This window comes from Lissotriton vulgaris, chromosome 1_1 (assembly GCF_964263255.1).
Source record: "Lissotriton vulgaris chromosome 1_1, aLisVul1.2, whole genome shotgun sequence".
Classification (NCBI taxonomy): domain Eukaryota; kingdom Metazoa; phylum Chordata; class Amphibia; order Caudata; family Salamandridae; genus Lissotriton; species Lissotriton vulgaris.
This window is the reverse complement of record NC_141685.1, coordinates 1,128,328,238-1,128,352,198: the sequence shown is the minus strand read 5'-3', so window position 1 is coordinate 1,128,352,198 and position 23,961 is coordinate 1,128,328,238. Positions and strand designations below refer to the sequence as shown.

Here is a 23,961-nt window from a genome sequence, read left to right as displayed (position 1 = left end):
ATAAAAGAGAGAAAGGCACTAAAAAGTGGATAATAGAACAATTAATGAAGCACCATGCTAGATGAATACAAGGAACTATACTATAATGAAGATGATTATGGAAAAAAGCAAGATAAACAATTAACTGTCCTTAAATATGGAAACCTTGTTATAATAATTTGATACGAAAATGCAGGAACATGTAGAATGTATAGTAATAGAAAGTAGGATAACAGGAGGCCAAAAAGTGCAATAAAAATAAAATATCATATCATAAAGGACAAAAAAAGTACACAGCTTGCAATGAACTAGCACCGAAAGAGGAAGATATTAAATAGTTGCGAGGCAGAACAAACAGTGAAAATAGCAATGTAAATATATATCAAAACTATATATATAATAAGTATGCAAAGGCACTTGTAAGCAATTAATTACCATGCATAAGGTATATAAACTTCGTTATAGTTAGCTAAAGTAAACAGGCAGGAACAATGAAAAGATAATACAGTCATATATGATACTTAAATAAGCTAGAAAAATAGTAGAAATGAAAACCACTACCTTAGTCCTAATATAGAAAAGCAAGTAATAATGGTAAAGCATCCTAAGCAGTAAAACAATAACTAATTAAGCATATAAATAAATGCAAAATACAGTAACTGTAACATGGTGGGCGCAGCTAGACACCACTATCGATAGTAGATAGTAATAAACCTATGACCCAGCCTTGTACCAGAACACGAAACAGTACAAAACACGTTGAAGTCAATAGGACGAAAAACATTCAAATAGAACGACCACACAAAACGGAAGAACCAAGTACAAATCAGGTGAGAAACTAGACTACGCAAAAAAGAAAAAAAACCAATAAAGAACCACGGACGGGGGAAGAGAGAGAACCAAAACAGACGATTACTACAAAGTGGAACAAGGAAATAGAAATGAGAGATGTCTAACATAACCATAAGGATGGAGGAAACGAAGACAAGAGGAACAACCCATAAGGAAGAAGGAAAAACACTACCAAATCGAAAAAACAGCAAGGTGAAGGAGAACCGATAAGAAACGAAAAGGCACAACTACACTGATGAGAAAGAGACGACAATTAGAAAAACTTAATGCGCCAACTGACACAATCATGAAAAGGAGACAACACTAAAATGAAGGAAAAACGCCATCAAAAAGCTTGACTGACAACACCAGTCACGAAAGAAAGCCATAGACTAACCAACAACCATGGAGCACGCAGGTCTAAAAAGGTAAGCTCAATAGACCCGGAAACAAGAGAAAACCAAGTAAGGCAGAAGAATCACATCAGGTGCCAGAAGCACCAGGAAGAAGCGAAGCCTCCATTTGAAGCTCCATCTGTAGTTCCATCTGATTATCCAAAAAAGAGGCCAGATCAGCAGGTTCGTTGAAGATTCTGGAGCGACCTTTAAAGGTAATGCGAAATTTGGAAGGGCCCGAGAAGAAAAATGGGATATGCATCTCAGATAAACGCTTCCGAAGATTGAGAAAGCCTTTCCTCCTTATCACTGTGTCTCTGGCAAAGTCTTGAGAAATTGAAATACGGTGGCCTTCCCAAGAAACAACTTTAATCTTCCGCATATGAGCCAAAATTTGTTCCGTGTGCTGATGACGCAGCGGCTTAAAAATGAAAGCCCTTGGTTGCGTAGCAGATTTAGAACGAAAAGTGGGGACACGATGTGCGCGTTCCAGCTCAAAGTCTCTTTGAAAAGAAATTTGCAGAGTAGAAGGCAGCCATTGGTATAAGAAGTCAATCATAGACGGAGCACCTTTCTCGGCTTCTTCAGGAAGGCCAAAAATGCGTAGGTTGGATCTGCGATTACGGTCCTCCTGCTCAGTGAGATCCCTCCGAAATGCCGCCATTGAGCGCTCTAATTGTGAAAGAGTTCTAGATTGCTTGTGCATGCTATCCTCTGCGCCACTAATACGTGTCTCCGTGGCAGGAACACGAATGGATAGAGCCTTAAAATCATTTCTGATGGCTGATACCTCCACCTGTAGTAAATCCGTATTAGTTTTAGTAGACTGCGCAATGTCATGGACATCATTGAGACGCGTCAAAATAGCCTCCAAAGTGGAGTTAGCATCCTTTTGAGAGAAATCAGGTGTAGGAGATACTTGCTTGAGTCTCTTAAGAGAAGCTTTCGACTCTTGTGTATCTTTAGCAGTCTGCGACAAGCCTATATTGGCTGCCATAGAGCTTCTAAAACAAAGGTAGGAGAAACAACCACTGCAGAGAACTGAGGAAAGGCAGAAGGCACGAGGATATTGGTGTAGTCAGTAGGCAAGGAGAGAAAAACAAGAATGAGCAAAAATGTGAGAGCGCAAAATCAGCAGGTATCTCAAAACCATAAATAGCGGCGGGCTTACATGCACAAAAATCGAAATCTCAACACCGTAATGTCAGGGTCCTGCCGATATGAAGAATACGCCTTCATAAACTAAGAAGACAGCAAATAGGGTCTCAAAGAGCAGGTAATGTTATTGAAAGGCACTGTAGGCGCTCTGAAGAAAGGCAAAGTAATATAAAATGCATTAAAAAAAAAGTTATCAGCTTGCAAAAGTTATCATACGTCACCACCACCTGATTGCACGCATTCCGGATAAAATAGTCACCATGGTACCTCCGTTTGTGAGGAGACTCGGAACTGCGTGTGTGAGGCGAGACACAATGGCGGCCGCTCGTAGAAACACCGAGCACCACCTTGAAGAGTCAAAATATCAGGCACCAGCAGCTCCAGGGCGCTGGAAGGCCTTTCCACAGGCACACGGCACCGTCCGATATATGAGGCTCCGTTTCTGTTATTGTGGGGTCCCTGGAAACGGAGATGAACCTCCGACGGCCCTCACTCGTCTCGGAGCTCAAGCGCAGACCGCCATTCCAAAGCGGCACGCAAACCACGCCCCCCCAAGGAAGGGTAACCATCTGAAGCCGGAGATCAAACCTAGCACATTGTGACATCTTCAAATGTCGTAGTTGGTACTTGTGGCTATTATTGAATGGGATCTGTGCCCTAAAGATTTTTTTTCATTAAGCAAGTTATTTCACCTCAGCTATTTTAGTGTCTGTGGGATATGGTCAATATCGCATTTAGCACATTCTACATTCATCTGTTCTCCCTTAGGTTTAATTAAGCAACGTAAAGGCTTAGTGTAGGGAATCTGACACTTCACTGTATGATCGGGGTTTGTGTAGTATGTGAAATTTCCATCTGTTCGACAGCCAACTAATTATTAGGCACCTAATGTGGTTTATCTTGCTGTGCTTGTGGGTAGGTGTTGTGAAACAATCCGAATATTTGATATTCCATTTCTTATAAAACGTTCACTTTAATTGTACTTGGGATCCCTATTTCAAAACCAAATGCTTCAATCTAAACTGCATTAGTATCATATTTCTCATTTGATCAACCTATTTTTTTTTTTTTGCCTTGGTTCACCGTCCTTATTCACATTCTCTATTGATGTGTTTTTTAGAACGTCTTTTATTAGGATTTAATTCCCTCCTGTCAGATTGCCTGCTACTTATCAGCAGCCTATTGTCCTTAATAATTGTATGAGTTTGCTGTCGGAATATCAAATTGTCTTTAATTCACCAATGGCGTGCTCTTGAACCAGGCACAGCCATGTCCGTAAAGTAGTATGCACTTTCCACATTAAGTAATCATTTATTCGCCAGATGTCTTTCTGCAGGTGATGCGGAGAAAAGGATTGTGTTGTCATAATATGTAGGTTTGCAAACCATGTCTGGGAATTGAAAGTTAAAGATATTGAGTGGTGTCCAGGGCGCTGAGTGTTGTGCAGAGTAATGGCGTCTGTTGTTGGTCCTTATGGGATGCATAGATTAAGATATTGAAGTTGTACATTTACATCTTATTTATGTATATAAGAATCTTTATATAGTCTTGGTTGGCATGGATCCACCACTTGGGACCATCATTAGACACTTATATGGAGTGAGCGGCATGTTGTGGTCTAAGTAGTTTTCTTGGTAAGTAGAGAACAGTTTAATTTTAATTAGAGGTACCTTTGTCAGAACGCAGTATGTTTCGTCACAGAGTGCTTTAGTAGTCTAGAAGGCATATATTCTGGATATAGGTGTGGTTGTGCTCAGTATAGGTTTTTTCTTTTGCTGCCCTCATCGATCAAATAGCCTTGTATTTCCTGGTGTTGCGTGTGTGCTGACGTAGGTGGGGCATGGGTGTGTTCTTCCGATAGTGGACCTCATTAACGGCGTAGACTGAGCTGTTAGCCAGGAATGACTAGGGCATTTGGTGCTTCTGAGTCTCCAGGGGCTCTCGTGACACATACGCAAGGTTCTCCTTGCAACAGTCTGCAATAATTGCACCATCTAGACCAATCGCAACTGCAGCCTTGCCTGTATGTCAGAGTCCCAAAGGACCCTTCCCCTGGGGATGATTTCTAAAGAGCTGAGCTTCACCAGGTACTTTTTTTCAGTATGCAGTGAACAAGGGAGGCGAAGAGACTGCTTTTCACTTAGTCCTTTTCAAGTGAGGTGAGTGGTGCTTACTCTGTTTTAGTAACCTGGGAGCAGGTAAACAAGACTTGCCATGCTTTTCAACAGTGGTAGCACTCGGTTCTCAAAAGGTTTTTTGTTTTTTTTGCCAGTGAGCTATTACGGCACCTTCTGCTTGGATTTTATTAGTAAAGATTGGTCAGCTACACTGCATGTGCTATAATTTTTAGTGAATTTTTCCATCACACTTTTGCTGAAGGAGGAGATAGTCTTGACTTTTATACAGTTCACTGACTTGTATTTGGCACTTACTTTGGTCAGAAGAAAATGTGTGGTGCTGTAGTTCAGTGAAGCACTGGTCTGAAGGTTTTCCTGTAAAGATGCCCGCTGGAACCCTGTGGGAAGCACTGATTGACCGATGGATGTTCTGAGTGAGGGAGCTATTGGAGCGTTCTAGTCCCGGAGATATGGTGAGAGCTCTGGGAGAGTGCTTTGGAGAGGAGAGGTTCCGTCTGGAGCCTAGGCTGCGATAGCTATTGGAAAGTAGTTTTATGTAGGAATCTTTAACAGTCCTCTGAAGAGATCACAGCCCGTATTTCAGGGGGCGACCATGGCTTTTGCTTTACCTATGCCGGAATATTTCCTCTGCAGTGGGGGTGGGTGTTGGCTATAGATATGGAGAACACTGCCATTAAACAAATTGTGCTTCTCAGAAATTGAGCGATTGTAGACTGAGAAGCGTACGGTTTCTAGTCCCTGTACTTGCGGGTTGTCCTGTGGGTGTGGTGGGGCCCTGGCTGCCTACAAGATGTCTGTCACCCACTGCGGGATCTTTTAAGTCGACGCTTGCGGACCTTTACGAAGTTTCTCATTTCTCACTGTCTGGCAGCAGGTGTATGAAACGGTGAAGTCTGCTAATGTATCTGGTTCTTGAACTCGTTTTGCGCCTGGGCAGCCACAGGGCTTGTTTCTAGGGAATGTTGGAGGACAGGCTTTGTTTGTTTGTTGCAGGCATGGGTGGAAGCTCTGTACCAACCCGTCTGTGCAGGGTTAACGACGTTGTGGGTCACTACAAGACCATCTTTTGAGGGGACTCCGTACCTGTTTTTTTTGTTTTTTGTTTGTTTTGAATGACTATTTACTAGGATTGTTAAGGCATGTGTGTTTTGGGTGGGGGTGATGTTAAGGAAGCAGAGTGGCTTAGGTATAGGAATTCCACACCCAAAGTCTGGCACGTTTTATAACGGGCAGAGCAGGATTTTGGTGTTTGTGGCAGGGAGCAGCTGGGACCTTTTGTGTTTTTTAGAGGGAGAGGATCCTTGGTTCGCTTGAGGATTGATGTACGCACAGTCTCGAACAGGTTTGATTTGGTTGGGAGGGGGCTGGATTTCATGCCCCGCATGCTTCTGTCCCCTGAAGAGCTTTGTCGTCTTAATTGAAATGTTTGCGTTTTTAAATTGCATATGTTGCCTATACCTTGTATTGCCAGGCAGGTGTCTGCATTAACCGTATCCGTGGTTTGTGCCTCCTGCAAAAGTCAGCTTTTATTTCTTTTTCCTTTTTTTTTTCTTCTTTGCTACTAATTTACAGTATTATATTTTACGATTGACTTTCTTGTGGCAACTAGGAACAATGTCACAAGTGTAGAGGAAAAAACTGCCTGTGGATCCTTTGTTCATAAATGTCTTTTCTAGGTGGCGATGGTAGTTCCCCTTCTTGGTCAGCCATTTGCTTTGTGCCAAACTTTCTTGTCAAACAAAATAATGTTCCTCATTGGTTCTAGGCCTCTGGTTTCTTCCGCCGTTGACAAAGGACCTGACCTGTGTTCTGTGTCTACTGTATAAGCAAACATATTCAGTGTTTTGATAGTCCAGATTTAATGTATAGCAGAACATCCACGGTTTCCAAGACAAATGGAGGGGAGGGGGGGTTATTTCTATCGGTTTCCAATTTTTCTCATTTTGTTTTTTGCCAGGCTCCACATCTTCTGAAGTGACTTCAGTCACACCATCCGACGCCACAATGAACGTCTTTGATCGCAGCATTAACTTTGATGCTCTCTTTAAGTTCTCTCACATGTGAGTATTTCTATTGCTATTGACCCTCCCTGGTGTGTGTGTGTGTGTGGGTGTGTGGTCCGCATCTATTGTGGGGCAGACCTCCCAATTACATCTTGAAACCAAACCGATATTGGGGCTATTTTTAATTTTATTTTTTTAATATATCAAGCTTCCTGGGTCTTTGTTAAGAGCGGTAGCTAATGGAGTGGCTGCTGCAATGTCTGCAACTGGAGGAGTGTTGTCATACTGCTTAGACCAGTGATACCCAAAGTACAGCCCAGGGGCCGCTTGCTGCCCTCTTGGCCTTTACATACTCTCCCCCCTGGTGAAGAGTAGCACAAGCTGTTTACTTGCTAAACACTAATATTCTGAAAAAATGTTAAACGGGCAAGCATTTATTTGCAGGTTAAATGAAGTAACTACTGTGGTGTCCTGCACCACTTAACTTTAGTTAACCTGCAAATAAATTCTTTCCAGTTCAACATTTTTAGTCCTCCTTACACAATCCTCGACCCACCCAGGACCCCTTACCACCACAGTGCGGCCCTCGGTCACACCACACCATATGTTGTGGCCCCTTAGCAAATGCTTACGAGTACCCATGACTTAGATCGTACTGCATGGGTTGATGGTCCGTGTCTGGAGAAAGAATAGCAAATGCGGGTTGAAGTTGAAATCCTTGACTTCCAGGAAAGTTCCCACGAGGAAAGTTCTTTATTGCTTAGGAAAGTAGATGTTCACATGATGGCCTGTTTTGATAACCCATATGTCAGTTACTGGCTGCACCAACGGATGTTTCCTGTGTTTAGCAAATGTTAATTTGTTGTTACCGCTTTCAGCTTCAGTCAGACAATGACTTTTCTGTGCAGTTGGATTGTCCGTGCCTTGGCTCAAATTAAGGTCTTTCCTTCACAAACCCTTTTGGCTGCATAAACAAATTAGTCTTGAAAATATACCCAACTTATTAGTGGAGTAAGGCTTGTTTGTGGATGGAGGTCTGTATTCTGAGGTACTGATGCCAACTGTGTTCTTTCCCACTTTGTTTCAGCTCGTATTCCACCCAGCAGCACCTGAAGAAAGTGTATGCCAGCTTCGCCCTCTGCATGTTTGTAGCTTCTGCAGGTGCCTATATCCATGTGGTGACTAGAGTTATCCAGGTAAGAGATCAGTGTGTCCCATCATCCTCGACATCCCTCAAAGCTACTTGCTTGAACGAGTTCAGAAGGTAGAAATATAAAATTTCAGAAGTGAGAAGAGTTTGCAAACCATGAACTCCATCTTGCAGGGCTTAGCTCAAATACACTAGGTGGTCCTGGTGACGATTCGTCAGAGGCTTGGATGACCCAGGAAGAGAGAATTTCACATCAAACCCTGTAATGCTGTATTTGAATGCCCTGGGTGGCCTCACTAGAGACCAGTGTATTATCCACACCACCACATGGCATTCCGCTGTTCTTAGTGCAGTCCACTAATTGGTTTCTTCCTGACTTATTTTCTGTAGTTCAGATCATCCTGATGCTGAGCCCTCGCTACCCTGGTGCTTTTCCTAGCTCTGTCGTGATGTGTCTATAGTGTTTGACATTGCTCTTTGCTGCTGCAGACTATTCTCTTCCCTGGGGGCTCCCTGGAGATAATGGTGAGGTTGCGCTCACCATTCCGCCTGTGGTTCTGTTTTCACCTTCCTTTTACACATTGTTAGTCCAAGAAGCCTGTTGAAATACAGATGTGGTTTCTGTCTGCTTCTGCAGTATACGTTAATATGCCTACGGGGTTTGCTGGGGATTATGCTGTGGCTAATGTTCACATTGTCTGTTGCTATTCCTTGTTTCCTGCGCTTTTTGCTACCGACTCTTAGCTACTACAAGGTGGACTTCGTTCTTTGGCCAGGCTGTTCACGGTTACTAATGTTGTCGCACCCACTCTTGTTGTTGTTTTTTCCTTCCAGTTTGTGCACGTTGGTTTTAGCAAGTGTTTCTAAGTACAGGTGTGGTCTCCTTTCTCCTGCAGGCTGGCTTTCTGTCCCTGTTTGGCTCACTGGGGCTGATGCTATGGCTGATGTTTACACCACACAGCCCGGAGGTGGAGAAGAAGAGGCTGTCCATTCTGGCTGGATTTGCCTTTTTCACAGGTATGTTTAACATGGCCGAAGAACACTGTATTGCTTATGTTGCAGGGTTGAGGTTGGTCTCTGGTTTAACAGTAACTGTTTTTGTTCTGCAGGTATCGGATTAGGACCAGTATTGGATTTTGTTATATCTGTTAACCCCAGGTATGTATCACTAACTTTGAGTTTTTACCCTTTGTTCCCCTTTGGTGCATTGACTTCTGGCCTTCAAGGCGGCCAACACTTGCACTTTGGACAGATGTTCTCTCTTCACATTTGCCACTATAATTTGATCAACTCCCCTTTTTCCTGAGTCGCTGCTTGCTGTGGGATGTCTGTGGGTGTATGCTTGAGAGCAGTCACTTTTTTTAGGTCGAGCCTTGGTGGCGTGATCGCTGCTCTGCGCAGCATGCTGTATGACAGTATGCACTTGAAGCTCCGCCCACACTCTGCCCATATTTTTGATGGGCTTGTGTCTTTGTAAATGCCGGCTTCTGATTCAGTAATCAGCCTGTTAGTACTGCCATGTTTTCATTTGTAACTCCCATGAGGACTGTCCCTATTACTTCTGATTCACTGTATGTTATTTAGTCTGTAAGCACTATTTCTTCAGTGAGTTTTGTCTTACTGAAGAAACAACATGCTTTGCATCAATATTCAGCTCACCATGCGCGCTTTCACTTTCCATGCAGCCGGGACAATGGCAGACGCTTTTTTGGAATGCCATAGGTCTCTCATTTAAGAGTTTCACCTATTCACATTGTAAATGACAATAGCTTAAACTCGTGCAAATGTGACTCCTATTGCTTTACAAATATATTATATTGTGGGTTGTTTCCAAGTACCCCATGACGTGCTTGCACTTAATAGTAATAGCTTGCACGCGGCTTGTCTAAAGAAAGGGGCGTGGCCTCTAAGTGCAAACTCGGCATGGGGCATTTGGAAACAAACAACATTTGCAAAAAAATAGGTCTTGTATTTGCAATAACTTAAGCTATTGACATTTACCATGCCAATAGCTCAAAGTCTCGTAAATGCGAGACCTATTGCATTGCAAATTCTTGTTTATTCCTGTGTCTGACAGTCTTACTCCTAGAAAAGAGGGTTTGGATTAGAGCCCTTTCTAATCCGCATAAAAGTAAGCCTTTGTGACTGCTTGGTCCTGGCTTTGTCTCACAACACCACCTGGCTTCTCCAGAATCCATTCCTTTTCTGTTCTGTTAGCAGTAGGTCTCATGTCAGAGCACAGGGGATTGTTCAGGGACATTAATTTCCTTCGGCACAGTTGTAATTTATGCGGCCAGGATGCTTTCCCATTTCTGTTATCATTCCAAGGATCCCTTCTTTGCCACACATGGCTGTTTGCTTTTGCTTGTCTGGTAGATCACAGCTCCCAGCTGTTCATTAGACGTGAACATCCCATGTGTGGTTTTTTTTTTGTGTAATTTTGTTTTTTAGCAAATAAGTGTCAGATGACTACAGCTAAAGCTTTGGTTCCCATCTAAGTTCCTACGGGCATGGGGCCTATGTTTACTTTCACAACCTTTGAAAAGCTGCCTTCCAAGGAAGCTTTTTTTTTGTTTTTTAGTATGCTGTAATCCAGGGTAAAAACGTAACCCTTGCTCCGCTTGGACGCATCACTGCTACAAAAGAAGACCCCACCTAAGAAATACATGAGATTTCCAGTGAGTGGGTGATGGTGAACAAGACAGAGAGGCCTTCTTTGTGTCTGCAACACAAACTCATATAGTCAATTCTGTGAGAGTCGGATCCTTGGGGGTTCGTTCACCTTGTGGAGGTAGTTGGCAGTCTTGTTTCATGTTGAAGTATGGAGCAGGGTGGAATGTTTCCATTTCTTGTAAACCTTTGTTCTTACTCATTATGAACTGAGTTGGCGAAGTGAGCTAAAGAACGATGATTGATTTAACCCAGATCTGTGACTGGGGACGAGTGTCTGAAAAGTTTCAGTGCTCCTTCCATCATCTCCTTGCGTTTGCTATGTTCGCCCTAAGTTGGTAGGGTGTGCCCATACATGGGTCCCTTGCTCACTTTGCCACTGGATTCAAGCTAGCTTGGCTGAGAGGGGTGTTACCCCGTAACCGGTCCGAGGATGCTTGTTTCCGGTTCAGGGAAGACGTGGCTTGACAGTTTGGGCTGGACTGTTCCCATGAGGCGCAAAGTCAAGAATGATTGCATATAGCTGGGTCTCAACTGCGGTGGTGAAGTGAGCTAAAGAACGATGATGGATTCAACCCAGATCTGTGACTGGGGGTGAGTGTCTAAAAACTTTCAGTGCTCCATTAATCATCTCCTTGTGTTTGCCTTGTTCATTATGGGCCAATGTCCTATGGCTCTGTAGGACACTGTCAATGGTGTTAACATTACTATGGTTTTTACCAAAGCCATCTTATAACTCTTCAGTGAAGGCAATAGGCAGACTAATCTCGGGGTGGGGGGGAAAGGGGTAGCAGGGATGCTGGTTAAAGGCTACATCAGTCATCTAACCAGACACGTTTATTAGCAGTTAAATGGAGAAACGTGTGTTCTGTAAGTTGGTGGTGTTCCACCTCCTAGTCCCTAATACCACTCCACCTTTTATCTAGCTTCCAGTCATTCCCTCTGGAGCTTTTGTTCTAGTCTGAAAGTGCATGGGAATTGGCTCCATTGAACAGGTACTTTTAGTGGAAATGAAACTGGGAGTATTAACCTGAAGTGCTTCACACTTGCATAAGAGCTTGAGTCTTCATTGCAAAGCAATCTTTCAGGTTGGGGACTAGTTATTTCTGCACAGCATATGCAAGTTGGACTGTCGTTGAATTGACTGCGCAGTTTAATATTCTCCTCTTCCAGCTATACAGTAACACATGGTGTGTGTCAGGAGTGTGCTGCTATCAGTTCAGTACAGTGAAACTAGGCCTTAATGTAGATGTATATCTATTAACCACAGCCAAAGCGTTATAGAGTGCCTTTTTGAGATTTCTAGATATGCCCATGGATCAGTGACTGCATGTTCAGAGCCCCTCACCACAGAATTTTACAAGATTTATAGACCAGGTAACCTGTCTTTTTGTTTTGTTAGTGACCAGTAGCTACCTTGTTTCTTAGTTCAGTCTCAAAGCCTTTTTTTCCTTATTGGGCTCTTTCTGAACAGGGCAATAAGGGGGAAACCTTTCTCTGAATGAGAGGTTTGTGACACCCGAGTGGATTCACCTCCTAATGTACTTCCCAACACCACAGTTGTGTAGTTCAAGCTCACCTTTGTATTCGTTGCCTTCTGCATTGAGGTGGTTCCCTCCTTTTGCAATAAGATTAGCCATGAGCCGTCTTGCTTGTTGAACTTCCCTTTTCACTCCGAATATGTGCCCTTTTCCTTTCATGAATTTGAGTTTGCATGCAGGAGGTTGCATAACTTTCTGATGTAAAGTCCTTTCTTCAGTTGGAGGACAAGGGAGTTGTAGTGTAAACAGAAAACAGTGTGTATAATCAGTTTGCACGTAATACTAGTACCTCTCCTGTTTGCTGCCTCTGGATCTGTACAGGCAGGACTTTTAGCACCACACGCTTAACTGCTGTTCAGAACAGAAACATGGACACACTCCATTGAAAAAAATATACCCCACAACCTAGCGAGGTAGTGGAGCTAATTTTTTCCAGTCAAGGGGACCGCCTGAATTTGATAATGCAAATAATAGCAATGCAAACATATTTTCAAATAAACATATCGCCTAAAACCTACTTATTGCATCATAACAAAATGAATATATCCCACCAAATTCGCTATGTTTTCAGGTGCGACACTGGTACTGACATATGGGTTGCTGTCCTATACCTTGCCTACCAGTTAAGGAAACCCGTTTCTTTTATTTGTATTAATGGGGTGATCGCTGAGCCTCAGTTTTTACAGAATGGAAGTTTCAAGGACTTTTCAGTCCCTTCTTTGTGAAATGCAATATTTGTACTCACTAATAACGCAATGTTTTAAAAATCCCTAGGAGACTATCATTATTAACCTAGGAGATAACCTAGGAGAAAACCTTTTGTTTTACTTACCTATTTTTCTTTATTGTCAAATTGATGATCTAAGTTCAGAGACACTAAGGGTATTCTATAATTCAGGTGTATGCAAGGTCCTCCAGATTTTGCTCCTCCAACCGCTACGATTGGACATTGCTACATCAAAAAAGACTGATCTTGTTGGAGTATATAGTCGTCCCTCCATGACCAATATTGCTTAACTTTGCTGTCTCATATCCAAAGCCGTCCTGTGGTCAGGCAGGATAAACACAAGATTGTGCAAGCACGTTTTTTTACTTTTTTTTTTTTTTTTTTTTTTTTTTTTTTTTTAAATCTTCCTTACACCAAGCGGGTTGGATGTTTTGACCAGAAGTATGGTAGTGCAATCTCTTGAAAAGCCCAGGGCTGCAGTGTTGAATGGGAACAATTGGAGTATGGGCACTTCTTGGCTAGCTGCACCACATTGCTATGCCCACCCTAAGGGGTAATCTCCCAGCTCTTGGCCCTCTAGGCTTCATTTACATTGGTCCTTCCTCGGACTAGCTGCTGCCTTCAGTGTTTAACTCCTCTGCCTGTTACAATGATCTTCACGTGATGTGACCTCTATCACTCCTCCTTTGTGCCTTCCATCCTCCACCCAAAGTCCCATGAAATCTGAAGACGCCCTCTGAGTGTTCCATGACCCTCGTAACACCCTTTATCAGTTGTGATACTTAATTTTCCATAGATCAGCTTGGAGCTTCCTGTTATCCTTGCAGGGAGAGATGTTGTCAAGTTATTTGCTCAAGCCCACTGTCTCAGCATTGCTTTCTGATTTCTTCACACATAATCTGTGGCCACTTGACAAAGGCAGTCTGGATATCTTAAAAAAAAAAAAAAATCTTAGTTTGCCCGTAACAGCTCAGTTGGAGAGAAAGGGGTTACATTTATGATGTTGCTTAAAATATCCTTTCAAAATATTTGAAATATGCTTTCCCACCTGACTAGTTTGAGCATTCAAGTAGAATTTTGAACGTTCTCTTGCTACAGCAGTCCTACAAAAATCTTGACCACTTTCCCTGCACAACGAGGTGGTCACATGTCACATGTCAGTTTGCGAATCTAGCTCCTCTTGATAGATGGCACTGCTGTTCATTAGCTTCCTTGTCGGTTCTTTTGATTTTGTGTTGGTTCTTTTTGATTTTGTGACAACGGACCCATGGGACCAGCTGGTGCACCAGTGGGGTACATTGCCCTCGCATAAACGCCAAACATAGCATTAAGGAAATGCGAGGGGTCCTGTCCAGGACCAGGAAAGGGAGGGTACGAACCCATTGGCTGCTCCGAAGGAGGCTGCTCCGGCATCTGTTCTTCCTGGCCCTCTTGATTCTCTGGGTTTTCCACCGGAGTCGGTGCCCGAGAAATCTCCTCCTCGTCTTCTTCGTGCGCCGAAGAATGACGTGATTCTGGATTCGGTTCTTGCTCCGGATCCGGGGAACCCTCACGAGATCGCTCAGGTGAAGGTGACACGAAGTCCTTGGGATGTTTACAAGAAGAAGACTCCCTCTTCGAGTCCAAAGACTCTTTGCCAGAGTGATGTCTTGAGCAATGCTTCCTCCTCTTGTGCCTCTTCTTCGAGGAGCCCGAAGCATGACCTGAAGCCGACTTCGATCTGGACCTCGACGCGGACCTAGACTTCGATCACGACTTCTGCTTCGACCTCTAACGTCTAGTTGTTGACCTCGAAGACCTTCCAGCTTCTTTTCCTTTCACCTTGGCCAGCAGAAGTTTCGCCTCACGTTCGTAGAGCCTTTGGGTTCATCTTGAAGCGCCAGCTCTTGACATCATGGTCCGAACCAAGACACCACAAACAATCGTCGTGCGGATCGGTAATAGACATCATCCTGGCACACGATCTGCACTGTTTGAACCCAGTCTTCCTCGACGAAGAACAGACACTTGACAGAGAAACAGTAACACAAAATAGCAACAAGTTACTATCTGAATCACAGAAGATCCCAGAAACCGTTAGCGTCGACGACGCGGATAAAGGGGAACTGATGGTCATCATGCCGACGTAGGCCTAATAAGGAGTTGGTGATGTCAGACGGAGTCGCGCGCGATGCTGTGCTCCTATGACGTCGTACACGCCGGCGTGCTACAAAGAATTTTCCGAACGTTGCTGACGCAGGGGGATATTCACAAGGTGAGGAATCCACAGGCAGATACTGTAACTACCAGAAAAAGCGTTACCAAAGGCAAGTAACTTGTTCTTTTGCTACATACAGGGGTTAAGTCTTTGGAAAGAGGACTCCAGACTTCTGTTGTCCTCTGCGTAGCTTCTTGTATCTGAATGCTATAAGGATGCTGCTTTCCCGTGCTGAATGTGTGTCCACGTTAGCAGAAAGAGAGTGGGATTGCATTTCAAAGACATTTCTTCGCAGGGGAGCCGCATAGGTTAACTCTGCATGCATCTCGCAGAGAGTACTGGTAATGTGAGCTCCAGTGGAGATTCTTTACTTGAAAATACACTCTTAAAATACTTGGACTAGGTTGGTGATCAAATGTATTGAATTTTTTCAAAATAATCCTTCTCTTTGGTTTTTAACTTGTGAAACGTGTTACTGGTTCCTCTTCTTCTATACCTCTTGTTAGGCTGCCCCATTGTGTTTGGTAGATTACATTTTTTAACATTGTTTTTGCACCGAATCCCTTTGAAAACACCTTGTTGAGTAATGTGAAATGGGTGGGAAGGCAGAGCACATTCCACCTGTTTGGTAGTAATGAGGATAAGTGAAGTACACCTGGTTGCGCTATCTCGCGGATAATCTTGTTTGGTGTCATCTCAACCTTTGGGGAAGGCTTTTGTCCAGTATTCTGTCATTCACTGATGTGAGCCCTAATTTGTAGGCTCTTTTTCATATGCTGGGAATCATCTGATGTTGCTTTCTCACTTGCAGTATCATCCCCACCGCTTTCCTTGGTACAGCCGTCATCTTCACATGTTTCTCACTCAGCGCTCTCTATGCCCAACGCCGCAGCTTCCTGTACCTGGGAGGTAAGAACATCTAGTCATCCTATGCTTCATGTAGGCCTTTTGGTCCCTGCAGATCTTGTGGCTGAGTCCTGTCCACTTCTTGCCAATGTTAGTAACTCTTTGTCCTCTATTTAAATTTCCTGCCATCCTGCTACTAATTGGGTAGCCTTAAGAATGGGACTGTGGCCATTCCACTTATTGAGTGGCCCACATGCACATTTCTTCTCTCCGCTTTTGATATAAGTCCAAAGCCCACTATGCTGGTTCTACTAGTGGCATGCAGATTTTCTCTTCTCTCCTGCTCATTAGCGCAGTCTGTGGTCCACTGAAGCTCTTTGCCCTGCATTTGGTTTTCACAAGCACCACCCTCCTCCATGCACGCTACTAGATAACCCTCTCACTAGGTTCCCCACCAGTATTCCAAATGGAACCTTACCCCTACCTGTAGTTTGCTCATTCCACCAACATTCACCCTATGTGGGCAATTCATATTCTTTTCTCTACCTTCTTGTAAGCTCAACCCTAACCCCCTTTCCTTCCCCTTCTTGCTGTCTCATACATACATGTACCTATCCCATACTACCAGATGCCATTAAAAGCTGCTCAACTTGCCTTGTGTAATCTGCACCCTCACCACACTTGCCTGTGACTTTTGACATACTTCTGTCCGTTTCCGGCATGCCCTGCCCCCTGTAAATATTGTGACCCATTCATGAACTGTGGGCTGCATATGTAGTAACCGTAGCTTTTCCAATTACCTTGCTGCTCAATATCCAAAATTCCCTCCATACCTCATACACAAGTGTTGCCTTCCGCGCCCAGCTTATCTATCATTCGCATACACAATCCCTCAACTTTCCACCCCTTTTCATGCCATGGAGAGGTTCTACCATGTTTCATGCCAGAATGTCCATGCTTATCCTGTGAGCTCCCATGCCTGAATGCTCCTCTCTGTGCGCTGTCATTTAACGCTTTTACTTATGTTTGATACACTGCCTTCTTAAAATGCGTGACTTTGTTTTCCTACATGCGCCTGTCTGCTTTGCTTATATGACACGTACACCTACCTTCTCTTTATTCTGCTATCCTTAACTTACTGTGCCTTGACTCTTCTTGTCAGGTATCCTTATGTCCGGATTGAGTCTTATGCTCATAGCCTCACTGGTGAACATCTTCATTGGATCTGTTTTCATGTTCAAGGTAATAAGGGCTGTTTGGGGTCGCCATGTGTTTTTTGTTGTTGTTTTTTTTGTGCAGTATGTGGTGGGAGAGTCTGCTACTGGAACCGGGTGTTTGATGTTTTGTTTGATAGTCCGTGATGGGATATCACTGGTATACTTTTTGAAGAGGAGTGCTTTGATCAGTCTAGAGACGTGGCACACACTTGCCCTGCAGCAGTTATTACCCATAGGAGGTAGACAAATGGTCAGCTGGAGAGGAGGAGGAGGGGGTGCTCTGAAGTTTTGTATTTGAAAGTAAATGTTGGGTACTTGTCTCCATTTTATTTTGTTATGGTTTTCCTGTTTGTTGTGCCCTTCCTATTTATTGTGCCATGTCTCCCAGTGGTGGTGAGGGTTGTTATCACACTAAGGGACAACATATAGGCCTTGCAAGGTGCTTTTGATTCCTAGGCAGCCTATTCTACCCACATAGCCAATAACTGCATGAATTCATTTTTATCTATGTTGCAACTCCTTTGACCTCAACGGTAGCTGTATAAAGTTAAGAACAGTAGAATCGCCCGGCAATGTAAGCAAGTAAAAAGAAAATTCACATCCGCTTTTGTTTTTTTGTGCGGCAGTTCAGGTTGTAAAGTGAGTTTGATACCTCTCAAGTAGGAGTTGTAGCATTGTATGAACGTTTTGACTGAGCAACAAAAGCATTGGAACTGCTGGATGCCATAAATGGAGCACTACTGATAGTGCAGTGAAAAAACAAGTTGGCCGTGTATCACGAGAATTACTTCACACCTCTGCTTGTCATGACTTCTCACCCTCCAGCACCATGGTCTCACTGCATAATCTGTCTCTTACTCTGTTTTAGGCCAATCTATACCTAGGGCTTCTTGTTATGTGTGGCTTTGTCCTCTTCGACACTCAGCTCATCATTGAGAAGGCAGAGCTTGGTGACAAGGACTATATCTGGTGAGTGGAGATCAAAGTAGGACTCTGGTTGGTCCTTGATGGGGGTTAACTTCGGAGACAGTAACACTTTTCTTGTCTGTCTACCTCAGGCATTGTGTGGATCTCTTCCTGGACTTCATCACCATCTTTAGGAAACTGATGATTATCCTGGCCATGAATGAAAAGGTGAGACCTTGGGTAAAGCGAAAGGGGGCATTCATAGTTACTCTATCCTCTTCCTTCTAAAGATGCGTTCATGTTTACGCCCACACAGACGTGTGCCCAGTGAGCAGATACCGCCTCATTGCTATCTTGACAGAAGTTGAGAAACCCAAATGGCCTCTACCTGACGACATGACCCTATCCTACATGCACTATCTCGAACATTTTGGTTATGTGATGACGACCCCCACCCCCTAGCAGAGCCTCTATACCATTCTTTTAACTGGATTGTATTACTGCACTGCTCATACTTTGGGAACTACTTTCGCTTTAAGAACTTCATAAGAGTATTGTAGCTTAGTTTGCTGCTCCTCCCAATACCTGACCCTGCTGCTGTATTGCTCCTGCAACCCTATTTGCTCTTTTCCTCCAGTGTTGCTTTTTCCGCTTGATATCCTAAGCTTCCCACGCCATGTGTTGTGTTGCTTCCTCCCCCATAATGGCTTTTGTTTGTTTAATCCCTATCCCATGCCTAAAGGTAGCCTGTTGCTCCCTCCGTCCTCTTCCATTGCTTCCTGTCACCAGCTTCTTAGCCCCCACCCCTCTTGTTCCTTCAAATACCTTTTTTTTGTGTTGTTAGTGGGTCCGGTAGGTCCCATTTGCTGAAGGCACCAGTATCATTCAGTAGGGACAGACGTGTAGGATGACATGACACAGCTGCCTGATATAATGACGCTGATGTGCACTGTTATAACGTCCTTTATTTCTTGACTTTTTTTTTAACTAAGCATCTTGCTTAAAAAGGCAATACCTATTGACTTTGCCAATGCTGGTTTCCTATGCTTAACTGGGATGCATTCTTGATGTATTTTTTTTTCAGAATGTTAGGGTATGTAGTTCACCGATCAGCACTGCCTCTCCTTCATTCTCAGATGTTCAGGGCAAACAGAGGAAAAGATGGCACAGTTCCACCGTCGCAGTTGGAAAAATACTCATAGACCCCAGGCATTCCAATATTTGGCATATTAAAAAGGCTTTTTAAATTTATTTTGGTAGGAGGGTCTTATCAGTCACTTACCTTTTGTCTCATACTTGCCAATAAAGGCTCCATTTGCATACACCAATTCTTAGATCAAACCATTTTCTTATTGGCATTGGAGTTCCCAGCTCAGCCTTACTGGCAGTTTTGGGCCTTTCACTTGTAGGCAAAGGATAACTGGTTCACAGTGCCTGTATAAATTACTCTCCTGTCAAACCCAATACTTTTAGAAGCATTGATATCTTAAGGGGAATTTGAGCACGATGAGTAGAAAAGTGCAGCTTTCAGGAGCCTCGCTGTATATTTAAATAAGCCAGGCACCGACCCCTACAGTTAGCCATAAAATGTGTTGCACTGTCATTTTTGTGCAATACAGTACACGCGGAGCTCTTGCAAGTCGGGGTAGTTTCTGTGATGGAGTTCATGAAGTGTTGTGATGTCGGGTATGAGCATCCATAACAAAAGACACGGACGGCCCTTTGTGACATAAGCTCCAGGAAAGCGGAGTCACTGAGCTGGAGGAGGATTGAGTGCTGTCTTCAATGGCCAGAATTGTAATTTAAGGCCCGCTCGCTTACTATTTTCACTTTGATTTACTTATTCAGTGTGCTTTGGCCGGTTTATGATCTGACACGGTGCTCTTTGTTTTTCTCTTTTAGGAAAAGAAGAGGGAAAAGAAGTAAAGCGTCCCGGTGCCAGACCTCCCCAGGACCTTTCTGTTTTTACCTTGATTTTGTTATGTTCTCCTTCCCTCGGTGGCGGCAGCGGCAGGGCCTCCCCCTGTTAGCTGGTGATGTAAAGCATTGAAAACGTTCTTGCGCTTCTGTGCTGATTTTCTGCCTTTTCTTGGCTCTCAATAAGAATCAGCTGATTAGCAGCTTTCCAGATTTTGGCTTCAAGTTGCAAGTGTGGTGTTTTAAGGAAAAGGTTTAAGTAAGTCCTCTCCCGCTGCCATGCCATAAGATGCATCCCACAACCCTGTCCTGTGTGTCCCCACCCAGTATTGTTTGGTCCATTACTAATTCTGCACAATGTGCAACAAATGAAGCGGACACTGGCCTGACCTTTTGACTCTCTATTATTCCCCCTCTCCGTAGACCCTCCAAATATAACATGGCAGTCCTCTGTGCAGTGTAAGAGGAGACTTTGGACTGTCCAGGGTCTAGGCTTTGATCTCTTCACCCTGTGGAGCAGAAGGCCTCTGCTGCCCCTCTTGCGTGGAGACCCTGGCTACACCCTGTTCCAGGTGATTAACACTTCTTAAGGAACCACGCTCTTTGTGTTTCCGTGCAAGGGAGACTGTAAAAGATAAAGCTTTCTGGCAGCAACTCTCGTTGGTCATGACATCTAGGTGCTGGCAGATACAAATATCCTTCACAGTCCCCCGTAGCTGGATACATTGGAGTATTTTTTGGCCCTGAGCGGGATAAGCTGCGCCTTCGCTTTTGCACATATACATTGTTTCAGCTTTCTTTGGATATTGCTTTTCCCATAAATGCTGCCTCCTTATTCAGTGGTTTTATTGTGCTTTGGAGCCAGTAATGGCTGCACACTAAGCACTTAAACCATACACTGACCTGTGCTACGTCTGCTCAGGTGTGAGGTACTATTCAGCAGCTGCTCCCAGAATCCCATCTACTATCCCCACCATATTTCTGGAGTATGGTGTGGAGAGGAGCTGGAAGGCCCACAAAGGATGCAGAGTTATTCTCTGACTGTAAACGGGGTCTGGAGCAGATATTTTCATGGCCCTTTGAGTATTTTGCCTGGTCAAGTGGAGCTTAATGATTCTCTGCTCCCTTGTAAAGTTTCTTTTTGCATTCTAACTGCATTTCTCAACACTTTTAGGACACTTGCAACTAGGAGGAAGTAAGTGCCTGCCTCCAGCTTAGCCTAGTTAATGATATATCCCCCTTTCTGGGGTTCACCTTTCAAGGGTAATTCACAACATTTTAAAGGAAGGCCATATCCTTCTGGTTCTGCTTGTAGACAACTACATTTTTGTCTCTCAGTGGCTCAATGGTTCTCTGCCTCTTTTGCATTCAAGGGCTCCTAAATACTTTGCAATGAAGAATATAATAAGACTACTGTGGTTTACCACCAGTTGCTGAACCTCCAGTGCTTACAGGGCAGTCGCTAGCTGCAGGGCCTCTTCTAAAAGTGGCCAAGCCAACTGGGATTGCTGTTAAATTCCTTTAACTTTCTGGAGGTGGTGACCCTCAGTAGGCTAAGAGCAGTTCACATTTGTACATACCGTCTTAACCATTGCACCTTCCGTGAAGTGATTAGGCTTACTAATGTATTACATCAGTTTGTCTCTCCCTGCCCCTCTCCTTAGTTCGGATAGATTTGGTAGTGTTTGTGTTCTTGCGTCTCATCTCTAGTTCTGGCTTCTGCTGTACGTAGGATTGAAGAAAGACTGCGCCAAGGAGTGCAGAGAGCAGACTCCCCTCCATACAGAACACGCAAGTCTACCCAACTATCAAGAAGCATTGGGTTGTCTGCTCCATTCAGGTGTACCTTGAAGGGACATGGGCTATTGCCAGGAAGGCTAAAGTGTTACTAATCTCCTCTTTCAGGTGTCTCTCCTGTATCCCTTCCCTCCCACCCCAACCTTTGCTCCAGACACAGTGCCAAGAATTAACCAGAGGAGGATGGAAGGTGGTCTAACCAGTTTTAATTGAGTAATAAGCACTTCATTTTACAGGAGCGATTGTGTGATAAAATGCTCATACTGTGAAGACAGAGGACTTTAATTAAAAACGTATATAAGATTCTAATGACCTACTTTGTACAAAAAAATAAAAAATAAAACCGATATCCAGACTTGATCTTCTGTCCTCCATACAGTGTTAGTGGAACCACTGAGTGTGTGAACATGCATGTTTGTACGTGCCATAGTTACTGCATTAGTCCATTGAACTACCATAGGGCTAGGTAAGGGGGATATGAGGAAAAAATGTGAATCTGAAAGACACGTTAGTGATAGATTCCTTACTTTAGAATATCCCCAGGCGTCAGACTGGATCCGGAAATTTTTGCGTAGCAGTACCCTTGCGCGCCGGTAGGTGTCGTCTGCGGCTCCGCGTCAGTCGTCGGCGTCGTGGGCGCCGTGATGACGTCGTCTGAGTACTTAGACGACGCCTCCGCATGCTGATGTCAGTTCTTCTTTTTTCCGCGCCAGCAAGCGCAGATCTGGAAAAAGCAGTACTTCTAGTCACTTTTTTTTTTTTTTTGGTGTAAGACATTTATTGTACAAAAAGAGAGGTTACACTGCGTCACGCCAACAACCCATAGGCAGGCCGCTATATCGATGAATGCCACACAGAGATTAATTAAATCAGGAGGAATCTTACAACAAATCGAGTGATGTGACACTAGGAGAGACATGTAATACAGTTGAGGGCATGTACATAGTCAGTGCAACAATAGCAAGGTAAATGGTCTCACATTTTTGGGTGCCGTAGATCTCCAAATTGACCCCAAACTTACGGTGCTGTCTCGCCACCCTGTGGAGTGCAACAGACCGTAGCCTGGTGAAACGGTAGCCTGAATAAACCATGTCTACTGGCACCTTTTTCCCCCACAACTCCACAACAACCAAAGAAAAAGGAAAAAAACGAACTGTGGTGCAGAGCTGAAGAATCAAACATACATCACACCACGCATACACAGGGTCGTGCACACTCGGGCTGGGCAACTGTACAATGATGGCAACAGGCGACAGGGGCAGAGGCGGGATGGCTCTCAGGCATCTCCTGCGGAGAAAAGGGGGGGGGGGAGGGGGAGTCGAGCAAAACCTTGGGTCGCATGGTCAGGGATGGGGACATAGTGCTAAGTCTGACGAACCCATAGATTCTCAAAGGAAGGCAGTCTTAGACCGTTTCGCAGCCACTAAGCAGAGCCGCCAAGCAGGAACCACCTGGCCAGAGGGGCCAAGTACACGGTCTCAAGACTTTACCCCATATCGTCAAACTCCCACGTCAGGTGAGTCCTCGGAAGCGACGGTATCCGCACGTTCTCTAGTCCACTGTAGGAAGGGCTCCCAAATGTCGTTGGGTCTGGAAGCAGTGGGCATCGTTTCCCAGTAGTGTGTGAGCTGTGCATTACCATATGTCACATCCGAAACCCACGCTTTAAGCGTAGGCAAGGCCCTGCGACCCCAGTGTATCGCCACTTGTCGTTTGGCGTAGAGGAGTAGCAACGCATGCAGTTTCCTATCACAAGGTTCCGTGTCACGGACATATCCCAACAAGCCCAGAAGCGGGGAAGGCGTATCAGTTCTTTGCAAGATTTGGTTAATGGCAGTGAAGATGTCCGACCAGTACTCTGCAAGTCTAGGGCAGCTCCACGCCACATGGAGGAAGGACGCATCCACCCCGCCACACTTTCAGCATGATGTATCGGTCTGGATGCCCATGCGATGTAGCAGTATTGGCGTGCGGTAGTACCGGTGCAAGAACTTAAAATGTATTAACCGTAGCCGATAATTCGGAGACAACGCAATCAGTTGTTTACAGCAGTATTCCCACATCTCATCAGACTGGGGGTCGTCCAGGTCAGCATTCCAAGCCTGCTTGGCTGTAGGCACAGTTATCAGGGCCTGCTCTTGCATGCAGTTGTATAATCTAGACACCAGTCTTTTGGGGGAGGGTCTCGAGAGTAAATTTTGGAGAGCAGCAAGTTGCGGCGGCTCCTCGGCGAACTGGGGCCATATCTTCTTACATGATTCCCTGAGGGAGTGATACAGAAGCACGTCTGAGAAGGATTCAGATTGGCCTTCATCGCAAAGCTCCCAGCTCACCGAAGGACCCATTGGGATATATGTCCGCAAAGGTAGTCAAACGTCGCCCACGGATGCTGAGGGCGTCGCCCCTAGCACTTAAGCAAGGTAGCATCGGGTTGCCTCGTAGTGGGATTGCCGGCGCATAAAGCAGAGGAAGTTTCGCTCTATTACGTA

At 44.5% G+C, this 23,961-nt stretch overlaps 1 protein-coding gene across 1 annotated transcript in view; it reads left to right on the top strand.

Moving 5' to 3' along the window:
- The window catches only part of TMBIM6 (transmembrane BAX inhibitor motif containing 6), a 42,185-nt gene extending 20,366 nt beyond the window's left edge, over positions 1–21,819 (top strand). Inside the window, exons 2-10 of the mRNA XM_086963757.1 lie at positions 6,459–6,561; positions 7,592–7,700; positions 8,551–8,671; positions 8,764–8,812; positions 15,601–15,698; positions 16,798–16,877; positions 17,721–17,821; positions 17,911–17,986; positions 19,661–21,819. Of these exons, the coding sequence (XP_086819883.1) occupies positions 6,506–6,561; positions 7,592–7,700; positions 8,551–8,671; positions 8,764–8,812; positions 15,601–15,698; positions 16,798–16,877; positions 17,721–17,821; positions 17,911–17,986; positions 19,661–19,684 (714 nt within the window). The 5' untranslated portion in view covers positions 6,459–6,505 and the 3' untranslated portion in view covers positions 19,685–21,819. The remainder of the gene's footprint in view (positions 1–6,458; positions 6,562–7,591; positions 7,701–8,550; positions 8,672–8,763; positions 8,813–15,600; positions 15,699–16,797; positions 16,878–17,720; positions 17,822–17,910; positions 17,987–19,660) is intronic.
- The last annotated feature ends 2,142 nt before the right edge of the window (positions 21,820–23,961 follow it).